Source organism: Pezoporus flaviventris, unplaced genomic scaffold (assembly GCF_033815535.1).
Source record: "Pezoporus flaviventris isolate CSIRO_AGI_PZ_B2104156 unplaced genomic scaffold, CSIRO_AGI_Pfla_v1 ptg000041l, whole genome shotgun sequence".
Taxonomy (NCBI): domain Eukaryota; kingdom Metazoa; phylum Chordata; class Aves; order Psittaciformes; family Psittacidae; genus Pezoporus; species Pezoporus flaviventris.
Genome location: NW_026892589.1, coordinates 14,443,899 through 14,466,632, shown reverse-complemented (window position 1 = coordinate 14,466,632; position 22,734 = coordinate 14,443,899). Strand labels below are relative to the sequence as shown.

Here is a 22,734-nt window from a genome sequence, read left to right as displayed (position 1 = left end):
CCGTAGCGCGGCCACGTGGGGCGTCATGGGACCGGAAGCGGCTACGGCAGGAGCGGGCTGCGCAGCGGCACCGCCGTGGCCCGGCAGCGATGGCGGGGCCCGGCCCCGCGCCCTGGTGAGACCCGGCCCCAGCCCCGCTTCCCTGTGCGGCCCGGGCTGCGCCGCGTTGTCCCGGTTCGGGCGGGGGGCGCTCCCTTCACCCGCTGGGAGCAGCACCCGCACCCCCGGGACCCCCCGGCTCCCCCAGGAGCGGGCAGCGGCGGCCGGCGGCTGAATCCGGCCTTGTCCCCTTGGCCGGGCAGGGACTTGGTGCTTCAGCATCCCCTTTGGGTCGTCTTTGCGTTTGGCTTCAGCGTTCCCCTGCTCCTGCAGGAAGCTGCCGTGTGCCGAGCTTGTAACGGGCTGTACGGGGAGAAACAGCTCTTTACCGGCTCCTTACCAGTAGGGGTAGGCAAAACCCCGCACGCGGTGGTTGGAACTGGGAGCTGAGCGGTGCTGTGGGTAGGCCACCTTCTGGGGGAAGCCTCCCCCTTGTGCTCCCCAAGGCCCCTCTACCTGCAGTGACCGAATGAACAGCAGCAGCTTGTGGGAGCGCTTGGGCTGTGTGTGGTTAACGCTCTGCGATACCTGCTCCCTGTGCTCTGCGAGCCCAGGCCTCCTTCCTCGTGTCTCTGCTGCTTGTGGAGCCTATGTGAAGCACACAAAAGTGGTTAAATTTGATGGGGTGGGAGCCTTTTAGTGCCGTTTTTGTGTCTGAACTCGGTGTGGTGGCGTAAGAGCAGCGTCTCTTCCTTTGTAACGACTTCTCCTTGCTCTACCTGAACTAATGGAGAGAGGTGTTTCCAACCATACCATCGCTTGTGTGCATGCTTTGCCTTGGTTTTAGGTGGAATTACTTTTTCCTGTACGATGGTTCGAAGGTGAAGGAAGAAGGAGATCCTACAAGTGCCGGGATTTGTTACTTCTACCCTCCTCAGGTAACGCTGCTTTTGTTTCCATCCCTGCGTGGTGAGTCCGTGCTGATGGTTCTGGTTCAGGAATGATCGGGCTCCCAGGCATGGCTTTGGGTTCAGTCTGGTTTTGATTTAACCAGCCCCAGGGGGAGAGGAGTTCTGCTCCAGCAGACCCAGGGCAGAGAAGTGTTGTGGTTCTGAGCTTGGTGTGGGTGATGGCCTCTTCTCTGGGGATTCTGGTCATCCAGCAGAGTCCAGGTCTGTCCTGAGGATGGGAATAAACTCGTGAGGGATGAAAGTTCCCCTAAATAAGCTCTCAGTGATGATTTGAATGCCTGCTCTGCTGTGTTTGATTTGGAATTGACTTGACCTTATAATTCATTTATATTTATACCTGAATACAGTGGCGGGTTTTACTCCAAGTCCTTTCAGAACCAAAGAAGCCAGCCCTGTTTCTTCCCTGCCTTCCTCCGCAGACTGTCCCGGACCAGCAGGAGCTGCTGTGTGGACAGATTGCCGGCGTGGTGCGCTGCATGACTGAGATTTCTGGAGTGCCTCCAAGCCTCATTCGTCTCAGGAAGCTCAAGTTTGCAGTTGTAGTGGATGGAGACTACCTGTGGGTGAGTGCAGGGGCTCTGCAGGCAGCCACAGAGCAAAAGCAGCGAGAGTCTGAGCTGCTGTAGCAAGCAGAAGGGCTTTTCTTCCAGGGTATGGACCCGGGGAGAGCTGGGTGAGAACTTGCCGTGCACAACCCTGCATTGCAAGGTGGTTTAAATATTGTTTACTGCAACCTGCAGCTGCGTTCACCCCTCATTTGTGTGTCCACACCTAACCTGTTTCATAAGATGTGCCTGGCAGTGGCTGCAAAACACTGAGGTCCATATCCTGATGTGTGTCCATGGGTTACTGGTGATGGCTGGAAACAGGATCCGTGTGCTGCAGCTTATAATCAGGACTCAGTCTCCCTGTTTGTGATAGTCTGATTATTCTTTCTTTCTAACCCTCAGCATTCCCTGCTGCAGAGCTCTGTCAGTGTCAGCATTCAGGGTGTAAGGAACAGTGTGCAGCAGAGTTGTGATAAAACTGCTCCAAACCATCCCTAGGCAGCCGGGCTGGGACCTGTCAGACTGATTTAACTGGCAATGGCTGGGCTCTCCCTGAGGCTCTCCTCCTGGTGCTTCTGTTTCTCTCAGAGCCTAAGGAAAGCATTTCCATAGCTGTAAATAATAAGTTAATTTGAGTATTACTTCATCTCAGGAAAACGTTCTTGGCCATTAAAGCACCAGGCTCAGTCATCTCCTGTGGGAAGGGAATGTGTCTGAAACGCTGGATTTCTGACATCATTTGTTTATCCTGTCTGTGCCAGGGCTCTTCTGTGGGTATTTTTGCATTTCCTCTTCAGCTGACTTGTGAATCTGGGGGATGTTTGCCTGCCACAGAGCTGCCTGTGTGCCTCTGACACTCACTGAAAGGCGACAAGAGTTGTTCTCACCTGCTGCGCCTGGGTTTTGTCAGTAACCACACCTCATTCATGGCTTTCTGTCCTAAAGGTTCTGGGCTGTGCTGTGGAGCTCCCTGACATCAGCTGCCGGCGGTTTCTGGAGCAGCTCATCAGCCTCTTCACCTTCTACAACGGGCCTGTGCGCCGTGCGTACATGGTAAATGGAGATCTCTTCTGAAACGCTCCCATAGTGGCCCAGCTCTGCCCAGGCACACACGTGCTGCCTTCCTGCTAGCAAGGGGCAGAATAAGCTCATGTATCAAAGAACTGGGACTGGAAAAGTGCCCAGTCCCATCCTGCTGTTACTCCAGGGTAGTGTGGGGAGGACACCGAGGCCTGTGCAGTGACAGTATGTGCACTTGTGTCATCCACAGGCACTTCCCCAGGAGGAGCTGAGCAGGCAGTGGGACAGGTACATTGAACATATCCAGAAAAACACCAGTGACCTCCACAGGATTTTCAATTCTCTCTGGAATCTGGACAAAACCAGGGTAGGAGCCTGTTCTCTGCAGTGTCTGGTTCTAAAGCTGCCTTAATGCCAATGGTTTTGTGGTTATTTGCTGCTTTGAGTATTTCCTAGGGTTCTCTGGCCTCACTTCTGCTGTTCTCCCCATGTAGGTGGACCCCCTGCTTTTACTGAAAGCAGCTCTCATCTTGCAGACTTGCCAGCGATCTCCGTATGTTTTGGCAGGCTGCATTCTCTACAAGGGTTTGTAAGTAACCACAGCCTTACCTAAAGGGTTAACTGCACATTGCATCTGCCCCTTCGCAGGGCTGTGCTTCCAGAGGGCATCCAGGTAGCAGGGCAAAGGGCCAAGCTGAGCACACAGCTGCTGCTTATTGGTAGGAGCATCAGTGCTTCAGGCAGGGTGGTCCCTGTCTGCTGGTGTAGTCACAGAGGGTGAGTGGTTATTTGTGTTGGTAAGTGAGAGGAATGGAAGCATGAGGAGATGCAAGGTTTGGGTTTCAGTAACACTCTGCTGTCCAACAGGACATGAAGACTGAACTCCTTTGGCTTTTTAGGTGGAAGTCACTTAAGAAAGCTGTGTGAACGTTACTCTTCCCCATTAGTGTTCTCCTGAACGTGTGTGTGTGTCTGTGTTTCTGACTGACTTGTTGGCTGTCTGCACTGAGAGAAAGTGCACAGAGGAATGAGCCAGAATTTCCCATGAGAAGTGCTGGCTTCTCTCAGCTGAACACTGCCCGTAGGTGAAGATGCTGCAGATGTGAGCGACATCGAGGAAAGCCTCAAAGGTGGCCTTGAAAGACAGGAGGTGGCAAGTTCTGAGCATTTCTTGGCAAGAGCATTCAAGCACCATTTTTCTTTGGCATAAACTGTTCCTGTAACACCTTTTACAAGCACTGGAAACAAGCCACAACGTGTTCATCTTTCCAGGCTGGCAGAGGCAGGCCAGGCGGGTTTAATAGAGTGATCTCAGACTTGCAGGCAGGACACAGTGAGTCACTGCAGCACCTTAGACTGGACATGGATGTCTGACTTGAACAGAGTCCTGTCCTGCTCCTGCCTAACCAGTGTGTGTGATTTGTATCTCTGCTCTGTCTGCTAGAGATTGTCACCAAATGTCATGAGTTCTCTGAGCTCTAAATCTTACTAGAACACTGCAAAGGGCTTTGTACTTGAGTTAAACTCCTTAGAGTCTTTGGAGGATCTCCAGAATGTGGGTTTCAAGATGTAGATGGGAAGAACAGGAACGGCTTTGGAAGCCCCATCCAAGGGGCCTGTGCTGCAGGGTGTTGAGGGCTGCTCTCTGAGTCTTCTCTACTGCCCACAGCTCTTCATGGTGTGGTGGGAAGCCTGTATGAATTGTGGTTTAGGTCTTAGTAAAACCACCTTTATTGGTCCAAAGTAGATGCCAGCAGGTGGTTTGCCTGAATTCAGAGTGGCAGTGACCCAAAGGAAAGAAGGGGACGAGGGATCCTGTGGGTCACACAGCTGTGTTGCTCTTATGTGGCCATGGGTTGGCGTCAACCTGTGTCTGGGGCTGGCTCCTTGACCCTTGCGGGGTGTCTGCCAGGACTGGGAGAGGTGGTGGTGCAGGGGAACCTTAGTGTCTCCCCAGAGGTTACTGAGCTGTGCAGTGGGGCCTTGCAGCACCCTCAGGTTGCTCAGGGTACAGTAAAGTCTGGTGTGAGCATCACTGCTTGTGCTGCCTCTCCTGGTGCGGAGCGATGGGAGTCTGTGGCTGAGCTTTGGGAAGTGGCACTGCTCAGGGATGACTTTGTCCTTTCAGGATTGTGAGCACCCAGCTGCCCCCTCCTCTCACTGCCAAAGTTCTCCTCCAAGGCAATGAGGCTCCAGGCCAGGTAAGCTGCTGGACACCTTCCCTGCGTGCAGGTATCATATGTGAGGATGTGATGTGGGAGCTCTTGTCACGTGTTACCAGGAAGGACAAATATTGATGCTGGTGCTAAAAGCTTTTATTAGTTATGATTTAGTAAGGGGTCAAGGCTTTTGCACTAGGAGTTTGCTCTTTTTTTCAATCTTTGTTACTGAATTAATGAACTCTCATCTACGTGATGTTTTTGAGCCAAGTTTTAGGCATTTAATGGTAAAAACACAACATGAATGTCTGAAAGTGACACAGATCCATTTTTGTATGTTAAAACTTGTCAAAAGTAATTATTTATGTGGTTCAAGATCTTCTTCAAAAAAGCCCTCAAGAACAGGTATGAGGAAGGCCTGTGCTCTTACTCTGCCCTGAGCAGGCAGTAATGGCAAATTGTGGTATTTGTCCTTGCTTTCAGGTATTTGGTTCTTGGGAAGTCCCCTTGACTCTGAGGGCTACCCAAGGAACAAACCACCATGGTAAAGCAGTCACAGCATTTGCTGAAGGGGATGGTCTGGGGTGTGCTGTGGTCACAGGGAGGCTGGGATTGATGTCTGGGTGGCACTGATGGAATGTTGAGTCACGCCATGGGGCTGATTCCTGCCTTTCTTTCAGGGTGAGCCTGGAGGTGAGGAGCAGCAGGGGCCTGGTGAGCATCCATCCAGCTGCAGCATGTGGGTCCCAAGTGCCCAGCGGCAGCATACACTCTGGGGCTGTGCTCTGTGCAGGGAGAGCGTGAGCTGGTTCTCTGGGATTCATGTTAAAGCTCTGCCTGGGTGCAGGAGTATATCCCTGAGGAGGTTGCTGTCACTAGTCAGCATGTGCCAGTGGGTGTTGTGTAATCAGAACGAGTTCCTTCCTTTGGCTGAGTGAAGGAGTTTGCTCTTTTGGGTTTAGTTGTCAGTTCTGCAGATTCCCAAGATGCCTGCTTTAATTCCACTTACCCATGTGCCTAGTTGGCCACTGGTGGAGCCCTGGAAACAGATGGCTGATGCTTGCAGGCCAAACCTTCAGTCATTGCTTCTGAGCATCAGTTTGTAGCTATTCTGACAGGGTGGTTAGGAGAAAACACTAAGGGAAAATGAAACCATCAGGCATTAAGTGTATGAGGAGGATGGGAAGATGCTGCCCAGTTAGATGTGACCAGTTGGTGGTGACCTGGGATGCAGGATGAACGCGTGCCTTCTCCTCCTGCAGAAGCCTTTGGGTTGATGGAGTTTGGCTTCTATTCTTTATGCTGGCACATATTTATTTAATCCTCACACCCCCATTGCTCCTGCAGGTTCCTCACTGCCGCAGGGTGTCCGGATCATCCCGGTGTTCCTAACAAAAGATGAGGTCTCTGTGCTCCGAGACTTTCCTGTGGAGTGGATGGCCAGGTATGGGATGGATGTGACGCACAGGGAGGCTCTTGCCTCAAGGGAGCTAACGTGGTGTCCATGTCTCTGTGCGAAGCAGCCTCAAGCAGAGCTGTTCCCCAGACCAGCTGCCATCTTCTGCTGTGTCTCAGCTCTGCTGCTGCTTAAAGCCTTTGTGCTTTGTGACAAGGGAGTGGTGCTCCCTGAGCCTGCAGTGTGAGAGGCCTGTGCTGTTCACCTGTGTTAGACCTCAGCCCATCCTTTTGTGAGGTAGCTGCTCTTTGTAGCAGAGAATAGATGAGCTGTTGAATGCTGCCAGGAGGTGATAGTGTTACCAGGTGTGTAAGAACTCCAAACTTGTCTCCCACTAGGTCATCCATGTCCCCAGCAAGCCGTAGAGGAGAGGGGGATGCTCTCCGCTCCCAGGAAGCTTCAGAATCAAGAGGAGTTCCTGAAACCCAAGACCTGAATAATGCCTCTGTGCTGGAGTCCCCTGAGCAAGCTTCAGGCGCAGCTGCCCCAGAAGATGCTGTGTGCTCAGGCAGCCTTGCAAACATTGTGCCTTTGAAGGGCTTCCCTGAAATGGAAGCCAATACAAAGAACTCTTCAACCGCAGAACTGAGCAGAGGAGACAACAGAAGCTCAGAGCTCAGTAGAAAAGCATCTTTTCCATCAGAGAGAGACATGAAGCAGCTGCCAAGCCCTTCCACACTCCGTACTCCTGAATATGCTCAAACCACAGGTCCAAATCTGGAAGGCTTTTTCTTTCCAAACCCTTACAGCCAAGAGCATGAGAGTTACAACATGAGGAGATCCCCGCTGGACTCTTATATTGAGCAAAACAGTATCCAGACCTATCATGCAGGCAGTGGCAATCCAGCTGCTCGCTCCCCTGCCCGAGAGCTGAGCAGAAGGAAATCGAGTGACCAAGATGAGGAAGGGGCTGTGAGCCAAGGAAGTGTCTCTGGGAAGAGCAGCAGTGCAGCTGGTGGCAGCGTGCAGGGTTTGGACTGTCCAGCCACTGCTGTACAACCACAGCTCCAGAGCAGGAGCCGGCTGCTGGCTGCAGAGGCTCAGGAGAGCCTGCCTGGTGACCCAGCAGAGAGCAGGGGCTGCCCACCTCAGGGGGACGGTCTGGGAGCCCAGGCTGGTGCGGAGTCCAGCAGACCCTGCGCACCAGTTCAGATGAGCTTGTACGTTCACTGCGTTAAGGGCCTTGTGCTCTCCCTCCTGGCTGAAGATCACCTGCGAGAGGAGCAGAGCTCCATCGAGGACGTGGTAAGTGGGGAAGCTCTTCCACACGTGCAGCGATGCTGCTGCTTGCCTGGTGGTGGTGGGTGACAGCCGAGGAGCATCGCCTCGCACCTCCCGTCTCTTTCCTCACCTGCTCTGTGCAGTGCAAGGCAAAGCCGGTTGGCTTGAGGCTCAGCACCGCGACCAGAGCGGCGTGGGAGGCAGCGAGCCCGAGAGGTGAGAGCGTTGTCTCACGGGAGGCTCCTGTTGTCTGTCGGTGCCGCGGTGTAGGTGTGACCGCCAGACAGCGCCGCCGGTTGCCAAGGCCTCTGCTGGATTTGAGATGCGTTGGGGAAGCCCGGCAGTTTGTGGTGCCGGTTGGAAGGCAAGGTTTGTTCTCTGCGCCTTCACACCTCTCCTCTGGAGGCACCAGAGAGGTGTCTGCCCTGAAGCCCTTCCTGTTGAGGTGCAAATCTGGCTGCTGCCCAGGAGCTTGGAGGGATTGGTTGTGCCTTTTGGGCACTGCAAGTAGGTGCTGTTCTGGAGCAATCCCACATTACTGTGTGGGATTTGCTGCAGTGCCCAGGCTTCCCTGCTGCCCTGGTGCAGCTAATGGGGCTGTGGGGGAAGGATGTGCTGGCCCCTGGCATTCCTGCTTCCCGGAGAAGCATCGATCTGCAGCTGCTGCCTGGCCTCTGCCTCACTACCAGGATCCAAGTCAAAGCTGCAGAGGCCTCTTTGATATGCAGTTGCCATAGGAACAACCTAATTCCGTTACTCTCAGACTGGAAGGTGCAGGAAAGCTCAGGCTAAGGCTGGCTCCCAGCATCGGCACAGCCTCAAGGTTGCTCCTTTTCCTCCTGAGCTCTGGGACTGGGAGGCTGTGCCTGTGGTCCCCTCATGAGCAGGGAGATGCCACCTCCACACAGCATGGGGGGCTTGGTGTGCTGAGGAGGGGATTGCTGCACAGTCAGCAGAGGGGCAGCCCTGGCCTTCTGCACCAGGCATGGCACTGTGCCCTGTTCCCTTTCTGCTGGCTCCAGCTGCACGGCACCTCCTGCTCTACCAGCTCTTCTCTGGTGGGAGGAACAGAGGGAGATACAGGCAGTCTTGAGAGCTGAAGGTCATCCTTATAGCAAAGAACTCTGAGGTTCTCTGGGTCTCCTCCAGCTGCAGCCTGGCTGTGCTCGGAGATGGTGTGATGCCCAGCAGCCTGTGCAGCTCCTGCCATGGGAGGGAGCACCTAAGGATGTGTTAGTGTGTGGAATGCCTTGTTGCGGGGGTTAGCTCTGCTAGTGACACACTGCACTGTCCTCCTCCCGTCACAGGGCCAGCCTGGCTCAGCCTGTCACTCAGTTCATTCAGTCTCAAGCGTGGCGCTGGAGCACTGCAGTTCGGTTGATTTTCCTTTGTGTGATGCCCCGGGGCTGACAAATCCCTGTTCCTTCAGGTTCCCCTTTTCCCAAACGTGCTGCTTCCATCCCGCATATTCTTGCTTTGGATTTCATCTGAGCAGAACAGTCCTGGGTTGTGCTGGGATTGGGTTCTTCTGATATACCCCTTGCCCCGGGATTGCATTGCATGCGCCTCCATCCCAGGAGGAGGGGTGTTGTTGGAGGCGGTGGAGCTGGGCTCTGCTGCTGGCATCAGGGTGGGTTTGAGCCATAACCTCGTCCTGTCTGTTCCTTTGTTTATCTGTACGTTAAAAATGAGCCTCAGCGCTCGGGGATGTCAGAGCTGGGTTGTAGTTAACGTTTGTCGAACGCTTTGAGGCTCCTGAATGACACCAAAGAAGGGTAAAATATGCTACTCGCATGGCTGAGGAGAGCAGACAGCATTGATCATCCCTCAGGGAAGGCAGCTTCCAGAGCAGACGTTCCCTGCAGATCAGGAGGATTCCAGCCTTCCTTCCTGCTGCTCTTCAGGTCTTACCCCTTCATTTCACTGCACAGAGAAGAGAATCTGGTCCATGAGCAGTGGGGTCGGGCACTGCTGATCCATGCAGGCTGCAGCCTCTCCATGGCACGGGAAAGCAGAGGATTATGGAGTTAATCTGCCCAGCCCTGCCTGACCCCTGCCTGCTGCCTGCGAGCCTCAGCACAGCCAGGAAAGCAGCTTGGCTTTCATGTTAGCACATGGTTGTGTGAGTCCATTGCTCCGTGCTGGGCCTGTCATTACCCCACAGATGAGGCTCTTGCCTTGGCTTTTCTTTCCTTCCTTCTCTTGAAGCCTGGTGCCTGCAGCCTGCACTGGCCCGAAGCTCAGAGCAGAGGCTGGGTGCCCATTAGGATGTTTACTTGAGTGCTGCAGGGTAGTACTGCAGGCAGCTAAATCCAGCCCAAGTGGGTAAAGCTGCATCCAAATGTTGTACTGTCTGTCTGGTGTCATAAGGGCTGGTCACCAAAGGAATCCTCCTTCCTGTGGCTGAAAGTCACGGCTAGGATGTGAAAATGAGCCCCGGAGAGCAATGTTTGATGGTAAATTAATGGAGTCTTGCATTTTCCTGTAATTAATAGCATCAGGTGGCTTAATGGCTTAGATCCAGCTTGGAATGCCCTTTTCTCACTGACTTGTACGGTCTCAGACTCATTTGCTTTCCTGGGCAGCAGCAGCAGAGCATGGAAGGGTTCAGTCCCTCTGTAATCAACATCAGTCACCCGAGCTCCCTCTGATCCAGGCCAAGCAGGGCTCCTGCTCTAACACTTGCCACTTCTTGCCCTTTCTGCAGTACCACAGCAGCCTGGCTTCTCTGAACGGCCTCGAGGTTCATCTGAGGGAGACTCTGCCCAAAGACTCCTCATCCTCAGCCAAGACAACCTACAGCTTCACTCACTATGACTGCATTCAGAACGTGCTCACAGGTGAGCCTTCAGGGGGGAATAAGGAGGAGGGCAGGGTTTCTGGTGACCTTTTCCCATGCTTCAGGCAACTTGCTATAGGCCACAGACCTGCAGAAAGCCCCATGTGAACTGCTCCAGCTCATTCTAATGTTTCCCTTTTTCTGGCAGCCCCACCAGCAGTGTCCTGGCTCTTTCCAGCCTAGAAGTGCTTTAGGGGAGGAGAGGAGCCCCAGTGATCCTCGGGGGCCCAGGTCTCAGGCGTTCTTGTCACCCCTCTGATGGGTGTACCTGTGGGGAGAGGTACCCCAGGGCTTTGGTTTGTGCATGTGAGCGTGGTGCAAGTCCCTGGTTTTGCTTCGGTCACACTGGGATTTTGAAGTTGCCCCTCTCTGTTCTGCAGATTTCCAGGCTCTGTGGGAGAGGTCCGCAGCCTTTCCTGCTCGGTAAAGTGGGGCAGGCTCCTACAGAGCAGGATTTTAACCCCCCCCCACCTCACTCCTGTTCTGCAGCCAACCTGCCCCACGCGCCCGGCCCGCTGGATCGGCACTTCCTGAGAGCTGCCACGCTGATCCACTCCGACTTCAGCCAGCTTCCCACTGCCTCAGAGGTGATCGTTCGGTAAGCTGTGCTCAGCACTCCCTCCTCCTCCAGCCCCAGCAGTGCTGCATGGCACACGGAGGGGGCAGAAGAGGGGAGCCCCTCTCCCAGGGCTGGCACACGCTGTAGTCACACCGGTGTCTCTTGCCAAGGGGCACTCACGTCACCTTATTCCCTGAGGCTTGCTTTTTAGATACTTAACATTCTGCCCGTAGTGTGATCTGGATGTTGAGAGGCCAGAGTGCCGCCAAGGCCAGTGAAGGGAAGGCAGAGCTGGGTTGTGCCATGGGTTTGGATGAAGATACAGTGCTAGAATATTGCCAGTTCCTGGCACCATAAGGTTCTAAGGCGCAGTGTTAAATATAACTGCTCCTAATAAATGTGCGTCTCGGCTGGGAGCCAAAGGCACCCAGAATTGGCAACCTAGGTTTTGTTTTCTTGCATGGCTTGTTGGGTTGGAAACACGCCGTAACGTGCGTGGCAAACTCAATTGTAATGCACCAGGCAAGATGTTCTTATCGCAGCCACAGCCGAGCTCATGCTCCTGCTCTCCCCGCTCCGGTAGGTGATCCCGGGAGCACTGCTCTGTTGGGAACACAGAGATTCCGCTTGCTTGGCCGTGCCTGTTTGTCCAAAACATGATGAAATAAAGATGCTTCTGGGAATTACACTTTCACTTCCCCGACGCAGCTTGCCAAGGGAATGTGAATCATACGCTCAGTGCAGGAGATCTCCGTGCTTAGCATTAGTTTCACTGGCTCCTTAAATCCTCCACCAGCTAAGCTGGCGTATTCTGTGTTGCCCCAAAAAAAGCAACTCCATGTGTGAATCAGCCTGAGTAACAAGATGACTAAAACTGCTTGCTTTCATGGAGAGTTGTTACAGAAGGGTGTCAGCAAACATATCGGTTGCTGCTTTCCTCCATTGAGGGAATGGAGAGTCCCTTGCTTTGCTCCTTGCCAGCCCTCTTGCAGGTGAATACTGAGTAGCGGATTTCAGTTTCATGCTTATAGTATCTGACTATTGACTGAGCTTCATTAGGTGCAGCTAAAGAGCCTGTGCTGTGATTTGCTTGTGGGCAGCAGCAGCGAGACAGGTTCCTCCAGGAGAGAAGGGGTCTTAGGCACAAGGAGCACTTTACCTGCTATTGATGCACTGGGCTGCTCTGCCAGCAAGGGCAGAAGGTGGCCGTGTGCGTGGGTGTTAGTGCTGCTGAGGGGGTCACAGAGGATGTGACATAGGACACTTTAGGATGCCGGGTCTGGTTCCCTGTGCCCTCCTGCAAGGGTTTAGTGCCATTTTAGCTCTGTGTTCCTTTGTTGAGGACCTGAAAGTGCCTCTGCATAGCTGGGAGTCCAGTGTGCTGTGAGCATCCCAGTGCCCAGCCCAGCGAGCTGCGGTGGAGCTTGCACGGAGCTGTAAATCCTGAGGTGCCTCCTGTCCTGCCTGCAGGAACGCCGCCACGGCCGTGTACGCCTGCCGGAACCCCGTCCAGGAAACCTACTTCCAGCAGCTGGGTGCTCCCCTCCGCAACTCGGGCGTTCCCAACCCTCACGACAGCGCCTTCAGCCTGCCCAGCAAGGCCAAGCAGAAGCTGCTGAAGCACGGGGTGAACCTGCTCTGAACTGATGCACTGGGGCAGGTCTCGGCCCGTGTGGAAAGGTCGTTCAGCTCCAGTCAATAGGATCTCAAAGCCGTTTGCTCCAGGCTGTGTGCATGGGGTCTCCAGCCTGCCCTGCCCTGAGCATGGGGCACTCTCATTGCCCTGTGCTGGTGCAGGGTGGTATTGACATTAGTACTTACCAAAGCCTGAAGATAGACATTACCTGTGTTGAGGTGCGTGGTTTACATTGACTCTGGTTCTGTTCATGATGCTCTGCTGCCACGGGCAGAGACTCCTGGAGTGCCTTGACCTAAAGGAAAACCTCTTCTTGCTCTAAGCTACACAGACACTGTGCTATGGGGCAGTGGTCAGAGGCTGCCTCTGCCTGGAGATCTGTGCCTACTTGCCCTGGTCAGACTGGGGCTTTATTTATATCTTAATCCATAGAATTGCTCCCCTGCCTTACCTTGGTTAATGGAGCCTGCATGTTCTCAGATTAACTGGAATAGAACAAGTGCTGCAAAACTCATAACCCTCCTACAGGCACTGTCAGGAGGTTTTTATCCTGTAGCTGATCCTTGTCCCTCCTCACTGCCTGGCTGCTGATGGTGCAGCCCAGCACTGCCTGCCCTGCTGCCTCGTGCAGCTGTAGCCTGCCAGCCTCTCACAGGTCCATGGGGATGGTGGTATGAATCCTGCCCTCCTCCTCCCCTCCCTCCTCTTGTTTCACCTCCTGGCTCTCGCTGCTCAGTGTGTCTGTGCTCTGTTGACAGAGGGCAAGTGGGAGCTCCTTAAGCTAATGGGACCAAAGGGGGTTTCTGGCTCCTCAGCAGCTCTTCTCTTCCCGTGTCCCTGCCATGGCTGGTGATGGCTGCTTAGACCCGGGTGATGGACACCTGTGCCTATGCTGGTTCAGAGCCTGCCCTTACATACACATCACTGTGACAATAAAAGAGTCTTAAGACTCATCCAACCTCTGTGTGTCAGTGGCCAGAGTCCCACTTACTGCTGGGTTGTGTTGTGGCTCCTGGTGTGAGGGTTGGGGTTGAGTGACCCGTTCCTCCTGGTTCCTGTGCTGGTGGGGCTGAGCAGCAGCCCCGGTTGTTACAGGTGATACATGAGGAGTGCTGGAGGTCGGTGCCTTTATCGTGGTGAGAAGACTCGTGTGGAGTAAGCAGGGCACCCCCAGGAGCTGGCCCCAGCAGTCACCGTCCTCACAGCTTGTTCCACTGGGACAGTGGGGGATTCCTGAGGTAGCTCTGCTGCGGGGACAGGCAGGGACTCCGGGGGAAGAGCCGGCTGCCTGCTCAGGGCTGCCTGGGCAGGGATTGCCTCTGCCTTCCCCCCTGGCAGCGGAGGAGGTGTTTGAGCAGCAGGAATGCTCGTGACACTGCTCCTGCTGCTGCTTGCTCTGGATAACAGCAGTGTGGGTGGGAATGCGCCTTGGGAAGCCTGAGCTGCAGCCAGCCGGGAGCCCTCCTGCTGTGGTGATAGACAGTTGTGGACAAGCTGCTCTGGCTCTGGAGTGCAGCACAGAGAGGCACCGTGTAGGTGAGGGATGCGGAGGTGGGAGAAGGCAGGAGGGGAGATGCTTGTGTGCTGCAGCCGTCTTGCGATGCTCTGGGTTCCTCTGACGTCCTCCCCCACCTCCTTTCTGCCTGCTCAGCAGCCCCAGTCCAGGCTCCCTCAGTGATGCTCCCGAGGTGAGGTGAGGAAGCCCTAGGCTGCCAGGAGCAGGGAGGCAGCTCCGGGCTGCTCTGCTCCCCCAAGGGAGATCCTGCTGGCTCCTCGCTGGGTGTTGGGGAAGCGGTTGGGAGCTCCATTGGGAAACACGAAGAAGTTGAAGGAAAAGCCTGAGGGGGACAGGAGGGAGTTTTGGCACAGCAGCAAAGCACAAAATAGATGCTTTTGCCTGCTGTCAGGGATCTTCCACTACAATCTGCTGTGCCGTCTGTCGGCAGTGGAACAGCTGGGGCTGCTCTCTTCCCTTCCTGCTTCTTGAGCTGCATCTGGCCACCAGGACCTATTGCTGTCCTTTGTTAAGAGGAAAGTTGTCTTGGGGTAGGCCAGTGAAGAGTTCCAGGCCCTTGACTTAATGGTTGTATTGCAGAGTGGCTGTTTGAAACCGGCCCCATCGCAGCCTGGAGCTCCTGCCTTTCCGCTTTTCCAGGCATTTCTCCCCACCAGCTCCTGCTGAGCTGCAGGAGGAAGCAGGATCCAACCCCGCAGCGAGTGACTCGTTACAGCAGCAGGCAGAGCCCGGTCTGTTTTCAGCACAACTGTTTATTGATAATCTTTGCTTATCCACCACTGTATGAATGGTGCCAAACGCTGGGCCAGTGACCGGCTCCCGCAGGGTCTGGCACCGGGCAGTCGATGCGTGTAGAAATCATGCACGTCAGATAGTCTGTAACAGGACAGGTGTAAAAACCATCTCGGATGTATCTGAAATCTCTGCCTTATCCTGCATCCAATCGCTGAAAAACCTGTCCAGAAACCGTGCTGGGAAGGGGCTGTGTTCCCTCCCCGCAGGGTCCCTGGAGCCGCCTCCTGAGCAGAGGTGCAGGATGGGGTGAGCGTCACAGGCTGTGCTTCATGGGTGCTGTGTTATAAACCCTATGGTAGCTCCGTACCCCGAGAGCCCCAACCACACCCTGGGTGCTGGAGGCCTTTGGGAGAAGCGTGTTGGTTGTTGTGTGCGCAGGACACTGGGGCCTCTGCCTTTGGAAACCTTCCCTTTGCTGTCAGGTCTGTGTGAGCTGCCTCTGTACACTTGCCCTGGCTTGAGGAAAGAAGATGGAGCAGCAGAGGAAAGCTCATGTCTTTTCTTCCCTGGCCTTAGCCTATGGGAAACAAAAGCCCTGCGCCACATTCCAAACAGCATCCTGCCCAGCTCCAGCTGTGGCAGCCCAAGGTTGCAGATAAAGAGAGGAAGGGATTTCGGTAACCGATAACACCCTCGGTTCAGATTAAAGAGCAGGAAGAAGAGGAAGCAGGAGCCCTTGGGATCATGGTGCAGGAGCTCTCTGTGGGCAGAGCACTGCCTCACCCACCCCAACGGAGCAGCCCCTGCCTTGGGGAATGCATTATGACCCCTATAGCCCCCAGCATCTGTCCATCCATGGAGGGACTGTGACCAAGCCAGGGCTGGGCTGCTGTCCGGGGGGGTGTGTGTGTGCGTTTGTTGGGTTTTTGGTTGATGGCCACGAGAAGTTTTACATCATCACATTCAAACGAACACCCTTGGCTTTGTTACTCTACTTCTGAACACCGCAAAACACAGTAGCAACGGAACACGCAGGGGAGTGGTGCTGCAGCTGAACCACGGAGGGAAGGCGAAAAGAATCCCTGAAGCCGATGATGGAGGGGAGGGATGGGCACGGGGACACGTCGCGGTTTCCATTTACAAGAGCCCGGACCCGAGGCCGTGCGCCGGGAGGCAGCTCCCGTCTGGTGCCGGCGCCGAGCTGGCCCGGCCGCCCTTGAACCCAGAGCCCCGGCCAGCGCCATCATCGTCCCGGCGCGAAGATGAAGTCGAGGGCTTGGCGCTCAGCGGCGGCCACGTTGGGGTGCCACAGGTCCACCATGAAGATCACGCGGGGACCCTCCTCGGGGGGACCTGGGAGGGAAACACACGGTGAGGCTGTGCTCCGGCTGCCGTGGGATGATGCTCGCCCTGGCACAAGGGTGATGGGCTCCGTGCTGGGAGGCTGCTGCTTGTACCCGGAGCGTGTGCTAGTACAGGGCCAGGTCCCAGTAAACACCTGAACCGCTGCTTACTGGGAGCCCAGCGCCTCCAGCACAGGGTCAGGGCCTCCTGGCAGAGCTCTGGGCAATCAGACCCGGAGGTTTCCCGTCGCAGGCAGGATGCTGAGCTCGCCCTCCTCACAACTGCATCTCAGAGCCCTGCAGGGAGCTGCTGCTGCGCTGTTCCAGCCTTCCCAGCCCCACGGCTCTGCACTGAGCAGCGCTTCCCAGTCCCACAGCAGGGCTGATGTGGGAGCCACAGCTTCTGTTCTCCCCCTCTCTCCACACGCAGGCTCCCCTGCGCAGAGCAGCTCCGCCGGAGGCTGTTTGCGCCATCAGCCGCTAATGCCGGTTAATCCGGGAGAGCTGGAGCGGAACGGGCTCTGTCAGTGATGGGAGAGGCGGAACAGGCTGCCGGGAAGCTGCTCTCCCTGCACAGGAGACAAAGGCACCGCGGGCACGTCAGTGCTGGGCTGATGCAGCTGTGGGAATGCTCTGAGGATGCTGCAGCTGCAGCACCGGAGCCTGAGCTGCACTGCCCAGCCCTGGAGGACCACAAGGAGAGCGTTGCTGCTCCCCAGCCCCGGCACGGCACCGGCGCAGGGCACCGTGATTCCCCTTGGGGTTCACTTACCCTCATGGAACGCCGTGTGCAGGAAGGAGTCATCAAAGAGCAGGCAGCGGCCCTCGGCCCAGCACTGGGGCTCGCCCCCCACCACCAGCTCGCAGTTACTGGGTGTCTTCAGACCTTGGTGCACACAGAGAGAGGACAGGGTCAGGGCGGGCTCCCTGCGATGAGGAGCAGCCCTGGAATGGGAACAGGGAGCTCCATTGCAACCCCCGCGTGGGGAAGAGGCTCTCCATGGGCAGGACAACCTGGGAAATCAATGGGTCTGTCCCTAAAAGCACGAGTGCAACCCAGGCCAGCCTGAGGGCTGATCCCATCACCCTGCAGCACCGGGGGCTCTGGAGCTGGTGCAGTCACCCTGCCCCAGGGATGCTGCCATGGTGGAGAAAGGGGTCAGAGCTCACGTGAATCATAACTGGTAACAACACAGCAGGAACGGATCTCAAAGGGATGCCAAAGCCCAGCGAGCGCAGCAGGGGCTCAGCCTGCCTGGGAGAGCTGGGAGCACAGAAGCTGCTCTGCTTTCCTCATGGATGCTTCAAAGCCGTCAAACACCAAAGCCTTTTCCCTGCACAATGGCCTCAGCTGGAGATGCTCCAGCTGGAAAGGAGGAGCCGAGCCTGCAGCCTTCCATGGCACCCGTGCCTGGGGGATGCTGCCCGGCCCTTGGAGCGGCAGAGCTGGTGCCTGAGCATGGCCCAGTGCATTCAGCAGCAGTCACAGGGTTGGAGCGAACCCTGCAGAGGCCCTTGCCCACACTGATGGATGCTCTAGCCCTGCAGAGCGAGCTGGCATCAGAGGCCAGGTTGTCTCCGAAATGCATCCGTGTCCTGGGCACCGCAAGAGCTGATCCCAGCACTGAGATGGGGATGTCAGCGTGCCCCAGGCACGGTGCTGTGTCCTGGCTGGAGCTGGAAAACATGGAAGGACAAGGGGATGATCCGCATTGCTCATCTCCCCAGGTCATGCTGCTCCAGCCCTAGAGCTGATCCCAGTCCCGTGCTGCTGCCGGGGCAGGTCTGAGCCATTGGTCCCCCCCAGGAACCGCTCCCAGCCCCTTTCAAAGGGGACGCATGTCCCCAGCGCCCCAGAGCGAGGGCAGAGCCAGTGTCCAGGTCCCCAGGCCTGGAACGCTCCTCGGATCCGCTCTCCAGGCTGCTTCCCATTGTGGATAAATGGGCAGTCGCTGCCGGAGCGTGTTTACCCAGGAGCTGGCTGTGCCGCGGTCGGTGTTTGCCAGCAGGGCCCGTGCGGTGCCTCCCCCGGCACGCTCTGTGCCGGTTCCAGTCCTGCCATCTGTGCCTGCAGGAGCTCCCAGCCCGGTGCCACCATCCAGCGCCCAGCACCCGGGGGGATACCCCGGGACTCCCCATCTGGATCCGCACCAAAGCAGGATCTTTGCTCACATCTCCCGGGGAGCACCCGCAATCCCAAGACCCCTGAATCTCGCAGCAGCAAGAGCCCCAGTTGGCAGGAGGAGGAGCTGAAACGCTCACAGGGCTGAGCCGGGCACCCTGGGGAGGTCGGGCACTGAGCACCCCCCTCTGCTAGGGAGGATGCTGCTGCCCAAGCCCCAAACTGCCCTCAGGCCAAAGCACAGCAAACCTGAGCTCCTCCTGGGGATGCAATTAGTGGCCCCCTTAAGGGAAAAGCTGGAGAGGGGCTTTGGACAAGGGCCTGTAGGGACAGGCCACGGGGAACGGCTTTAACCTGCCAGAGGGGAGACTGAGATGAGCTCTTAGGCAGAAGCTCTTCCCTGGGAGGGTGCTGAGGCGCTGGCACAGGGTGCCCAGAGAAGCTGTGGCTGCCCCATCCCTGGCAGTGTTCAAGGCCAGGTTGGACACAGGGGCTTGGAGCAAGCTGCTCCAGTGGAAGGGGTCCCTGCCCGGGGCAGGGGTTGGAGCTGGGTGAGCTTTAAGGTCCCTTCCACCCAAACCATGGGATTCCGCGATCTCAGGGTACCAGAGGCCTTTCTGGGATCTGGGCACCCCCCGCACCACTGGGGGCAGGATGACCCCCGCCGGGCACTCACCGAGGTGGCAGCGGATGCGGATGTTGGTGGGCCCGTAGTGCTCGGCGATGACGGTGCCCGGGCTCAGCACGGAGATGCACGCGTTCCCAAAGACGTTGTTGCCAATGCAGGTGCGAAGGCTCCCGAGCAAGCGGTACGTCCGTGGGCATCTCCTGCAGTTCCTGGGCACGCACATGCCCTGGTTCACCAGGTAGAAGGTGAACCACTCCCCGCTGGCCGTGCTGTTCATTTTCCATCCTTGCGGGAGGCTGCAGTTTGAGAAAGCTTTGTAGAGGGTCTCAAACTCGCACAGGATGGTCTGGAAGTTGCGCTCCAGCAACTCCACGTCGTGCTTTTGAGCGTCCCGGGAGAAGTAGGGCATGGTGGGCAAGTCCGGCAGGAAGAAGACCTCAGGCTTCTGGATGGAGGGCCGGCTGTTGAGGTAGCGGCCCTGCTCGCGGATGCCCTTGTGGATCCTGCCCATGCCGGACCAGGAGTAGCGCTTGGCGTACTCCTGCAGGTTGTGGTAGAGTTTCTGGTTGAGGCCGTCGTGGTGCGTGCAGCGCGCGCACTCGGGCGCGTGGCAGAACACGAACCCGTTCTGCACGCCGTTGGCCTCGGCGCTCTGCATCAGGGCGTTGACGGTGGCGTAGGCGCGGGGCTGCTCCCGCCCCACGTGGTAGCAGTACCACAGGAAGAGCACCAGCAGGCAGGCGACGGCGGCCAGGGCCGTGGCGTCGCAGTCCCGGAAGGACTGGATGCCGGTGGCGATGAAATCCCTGAGCCCGTCCAGGGACCAGCTCCAGTCCAGCAGCCACTCCATGGACATGGTGGTGCGGCGGCGCGCGGCGCTCAGAGCTCGAGGGCCTCAGGGGCACCCACACGGTGCAGCGGCGCCGGGGCTGCCATGGGGCAGCGGGAGCCCGGCATGGGCAGCAGCAGCAGCAGCAGCGCCAGGGAAAGCCCAGGGGGTCAGCAGTGATGTGCCGGGAGGGTCCCCACCGGTGCTCCTGGCACCATCATCCTGAGGGAGGCTCTGGGGAGAGAAACCCGGAGGAGTCAGGGAGGCAGCTTCCCCCCGGCGACCCTGCAGCCGGGGCACCGGTTCCTGTGGGGGATGATGGATAAGGAACCCAAGAGCCCAACGTCAGCCCATGCTGAGAAACCCCCATCCCTCCCAACAGCATCCTCCACAAATACCCAAATGGAAAATAAGGGGGAAGATCTTTCTCACCCCTCGCTCCCACCACCCCTGGGCAATGATGTCTCCTCCTGCTCTCCCCAGTTTCCCTCCTCCATTCCTGCCTTATCAAATCTGAAACCTGGCTGAGGAGGCAGCAGGGCAAAGCTGGGAACAGACACTTCAGAGCCCTATGGAGCAGCACATCAGTTTATCTCCTTGATCTAAATGCGCTGAAGTGATTCTCCCTCCAGAGACCGAGCTGACAGCCCTGAGGTGGGATGCAGGAGCCCAGGCTTGGCCAGCGGGATGAGGGCACTCGGGGACACGGGAGCCCAGGCAAAAGATGCTCCAGCTCCTCAAACCCACGACTGATGTTTGCTCACCCCATGCTCCATCCCTGGGCATCTCAGAGCAGCCAGAGAGGAGGCAAAGAGGGGGTGAGGAATGGAAGGGAAACACAGACCCGGTTGGGAACATGCTGGGAGCTACCCTGACCTTCAGTGTGCTGCCAGCACCAGAGGAGAGCCCTGTGATCACTGCTGTGCAGCAGCTGAAGCAGCTGAACACGGGTCAGGTCTGCACACAGAGCAGATGCTCAGGCTGGGCATCGTGGAGGGTCACAACCTGCCCCAGAGCACTGAACGCAGGGTGAGGGACAAGGGCTCCCATCCAGTTCCTGTGTGTGCTAGTGCTGTGCCAGGCAGGGCAGGGGGATGCAGCCTGACAGGAGCTGCAGAGCAAACAGCTCCCATCTGAGCAACACAAGGATGATACAGGTAGGGGGGAGGGAGATGCCGTGGGAGCTCATTGGTGGGAGCACTGATTGGAGGAGTAGGATGGGTTTATTAGCAGGGAAGGAAGGCAAATACCATCCAACCGCTCCCAGCTGAGGTCCTGCAGCCTGTTAATGACCGTGCATCTCCCTGCTGCTGGCCATGGTGATGTGCTTCAGCTTGTGGAGCTTTGGCTGGGACCTGCCCCTGCTGCTGTGGACCTGGTGCAGGGCTGGGTGCAAGGCTTGGGGCAGTTTTACACCCACAGTAACCTCCCTCCATCCATTCCTTGCAGCGCGCTGCCTGGTGCCCCATCCCGGGATCAGCAATCCACGTGGCGTTCACAGCCTCCCGGGAATGTTAAGGTAACTTCCCCCCATCCCTACAGACACGTCGCTTTCTCCAGCCCAGGCCTTGGCTCCCAGGGTGCAGCCAGACCCAGGGGTATTCCCTAAGGCCGGCACAATCCCTCCCTGCTCCTTGGTAGTGCCAGAGCATGCCTGGGAATGCTGGCAGAGCCCTGCCACGATCTGTATTCAGGGTGGCTCTCACCCTGACAGCAGCAGCCCAGCAGCCAGGCTCCTTCAGAAGCCGACTGATGAAGCCAATGTACAGGGAGCAGAGCTGGGGGGAGTCCCACAGCCTCGGGGTCCCCTAGAAGGGTGGCACGGCACAAACACAGCCCCACTGCTTCCCAGGGCTGCTGCCAGCACCTCAAAGGGGCAGAACGAGGGGGAGACGACGAGAGCAGTCAGAGATGTGAGCCCCTGTGCCTGCGTGCAGCTGCCTGGCCCTGAGCCTGGCAGCCAGGATCTGCACAGGGATGCTTCGTGCAGAGCCTCCCTTCGGGACGCAGCCACCTCCTGCACTGGCACAGGCAGCCCTGGGGCAACCCTGCCCCAACCCACCTTCCACAGGGCAGGGTCCCGAGCGCCAGCGCCGGGTGGGTGCTGCATGGCCAGGACCTGCTGCTGAGTGGCTTGATGCTGTCACCCTGCACCGAGGCAGGCAGTGACCCCGGCACCCCCGGTCTGAGACCAGAGGAAAGGCTCGTAAGAGCCGGCGGAGCCAGCCCGGGAGAGTGGAATCGATTCCAGGCTGCACTGAAGTTGTGCAGGACGTGGAGGCGAGCACCGTGCCAGGCAGCAGCGCCGTTACATAATGAAGGCACAGAGGCTTCGATGCAGCAGAAGTTGCACCTCGGTGGCTCCGTGGGGACCCCGGCATCGCCCGGGGCAAGCGGGCTCCGCTCAGCACGGCCGGGCTCCCCAGGCCGTGGGCCCCGTGCTGACGGGGATGTGCGATGGGGACGCGTGGCGGGGTGTCCTCGGCTTGGCATCGCCTTCGGGAGCAGCACCGGAGCCTCCTCGGGGCGCTGGGGTGCCGGCCGCCGCTCCGGAGCGGGCTTCGCCCCTTCCCCACGGGGCCACCCCGGCGGTGGCGCCGGCGCCGGTCTCATCACCCATGGTGGCACCAGCGCGTGGCAGCGGTGCGGCAGCGCTGCCCGGGGTGCGGGTGTCCCGCGTGTCACGCAGCGGGCGGGGGGCAGCCGCAACCCCGCTGGGGCCCTGAGCAGCCCCCCCCGGGCCCGGCCGGGCTGAGTCCCCCCCGCGGGCACCGCTCCCGCCCCGCCGCACGCTCCCGCTCCCCCCCCCCCCCTCCCTCCGTTCGTGCCCCGCACCGTGCGCTGCGCTGCGGTACCGACCTGCAGCCCGCACCGCGGGGCCGCCGCGCCGCTCCCCGCCGCTCCGCTCCGCTCCCGCCGCCGCGGACCACAACTCCCATCAGCCCGGGCAGGAGGGACCGCGCCGGGCCGGCAGCCTGCGGGCCCCGGCCGAGGCACCGCCCGCCCGCCCGCCCCTCGCCGCGGCCTCGGGGCGGCGCGGCGCGCCCCCGCACCGCGCGGGAGCGGCGGGGTTGCGGCACCCGGGTGGGGGTCCCGGGGATGGAGCGGCGGGA

General features: G+C 58.0%; 2 protein-coding genes across 4 annotated transcripts in view; one reads left to right on the top strand and one right to left on the bottom strand.

Moving 5' to 3' along the window:
- Window positions 1-12,530, top strand: part of HPS4 (HPS4 biogenesis of lysosomal organelles complex 3 subunit 2) — a 233,425-nt gene extending 220,895 nt beyond the window's left edge. For 2 of the 3 annotated variants that reach the window (XM_061466524.1, XM_061466525.1), the window contains exons 2-13: window positions 887-977; window positions 1,430-1,573; window positions 2,504-2,611; window positions 2,829-2,945; window positions 3,073-3,167; window positions 4,707-4,779; window positions 5,418-5,451; window positions 6,085-6,181; window positions 6,532-7,438; window positions 10,122-10,254; window positions 10,743-10,851; window positions 12,283-12,530. In XM_061466524.1, coding sequence (XP_061322508.1) covers window positions 887-977; window positions 1,430-1,573; window positions 2,504-2,611; window positions 2,829-2,945; window positions 3,073-3,167; window positions 4,707-4,779; window positions 5,418-5,451; window positions 6,085-6,181; window positions 6,532-7,438; window positions 10,122-10,254; window positions 10,743-10,851; window positions 12,283-12,454 — 2,080 coding nt within the window. In that variant the 3' untranslated portion in view covers window positions 12,455-12,530. Of the gene's footprint in view, window positions 1-51; window positions 116-886; window positions 978-1,429; window positions 1,574-2,503; window positions 2,612-2,828; window positions 2,946-3,072; window positions 3,168-4,706; window positions 4,780-5,417; window positions 5,452-6,084; window positions 6,182-6,531; window positions 7,439-10,121; window positions 10,255-10,742; window positions 10,852-12,282 lie in introns of those variants that run through there. The other variant, XM_061466523.1, reaches the window with a different exon arrangement.
- Window positions 12,531-15,773: 3,243 nt separating this feature from the next.
- ASPHD2 (aspartate beta-hydroxylase domain containing 2) lies at window positions 15,774-19,842 on the bottom strand. The gene is made up of 3 exons (XM_061466519.1): window positions 18,841-19,842; window positions 16,815-16,928; window positions 15,774-16,052 (listed from the first exon to the last, which is right to left on the bottom strand). The coding sequence occupies exons 1-3, from the start codon at window positions 19,646-19,648 to the stop codon at window positions 15,943-15,945; spliced, it is 1,032 nt and encodes a 343-aa protein (XP_061322503.1). The 5' UTR covers window positions 19,649-19,842; the 3' UTR covers window positions 15,774-15,942.
- Window positions 19,843-22,734: the final 2,892 nt, after the last annotated feature.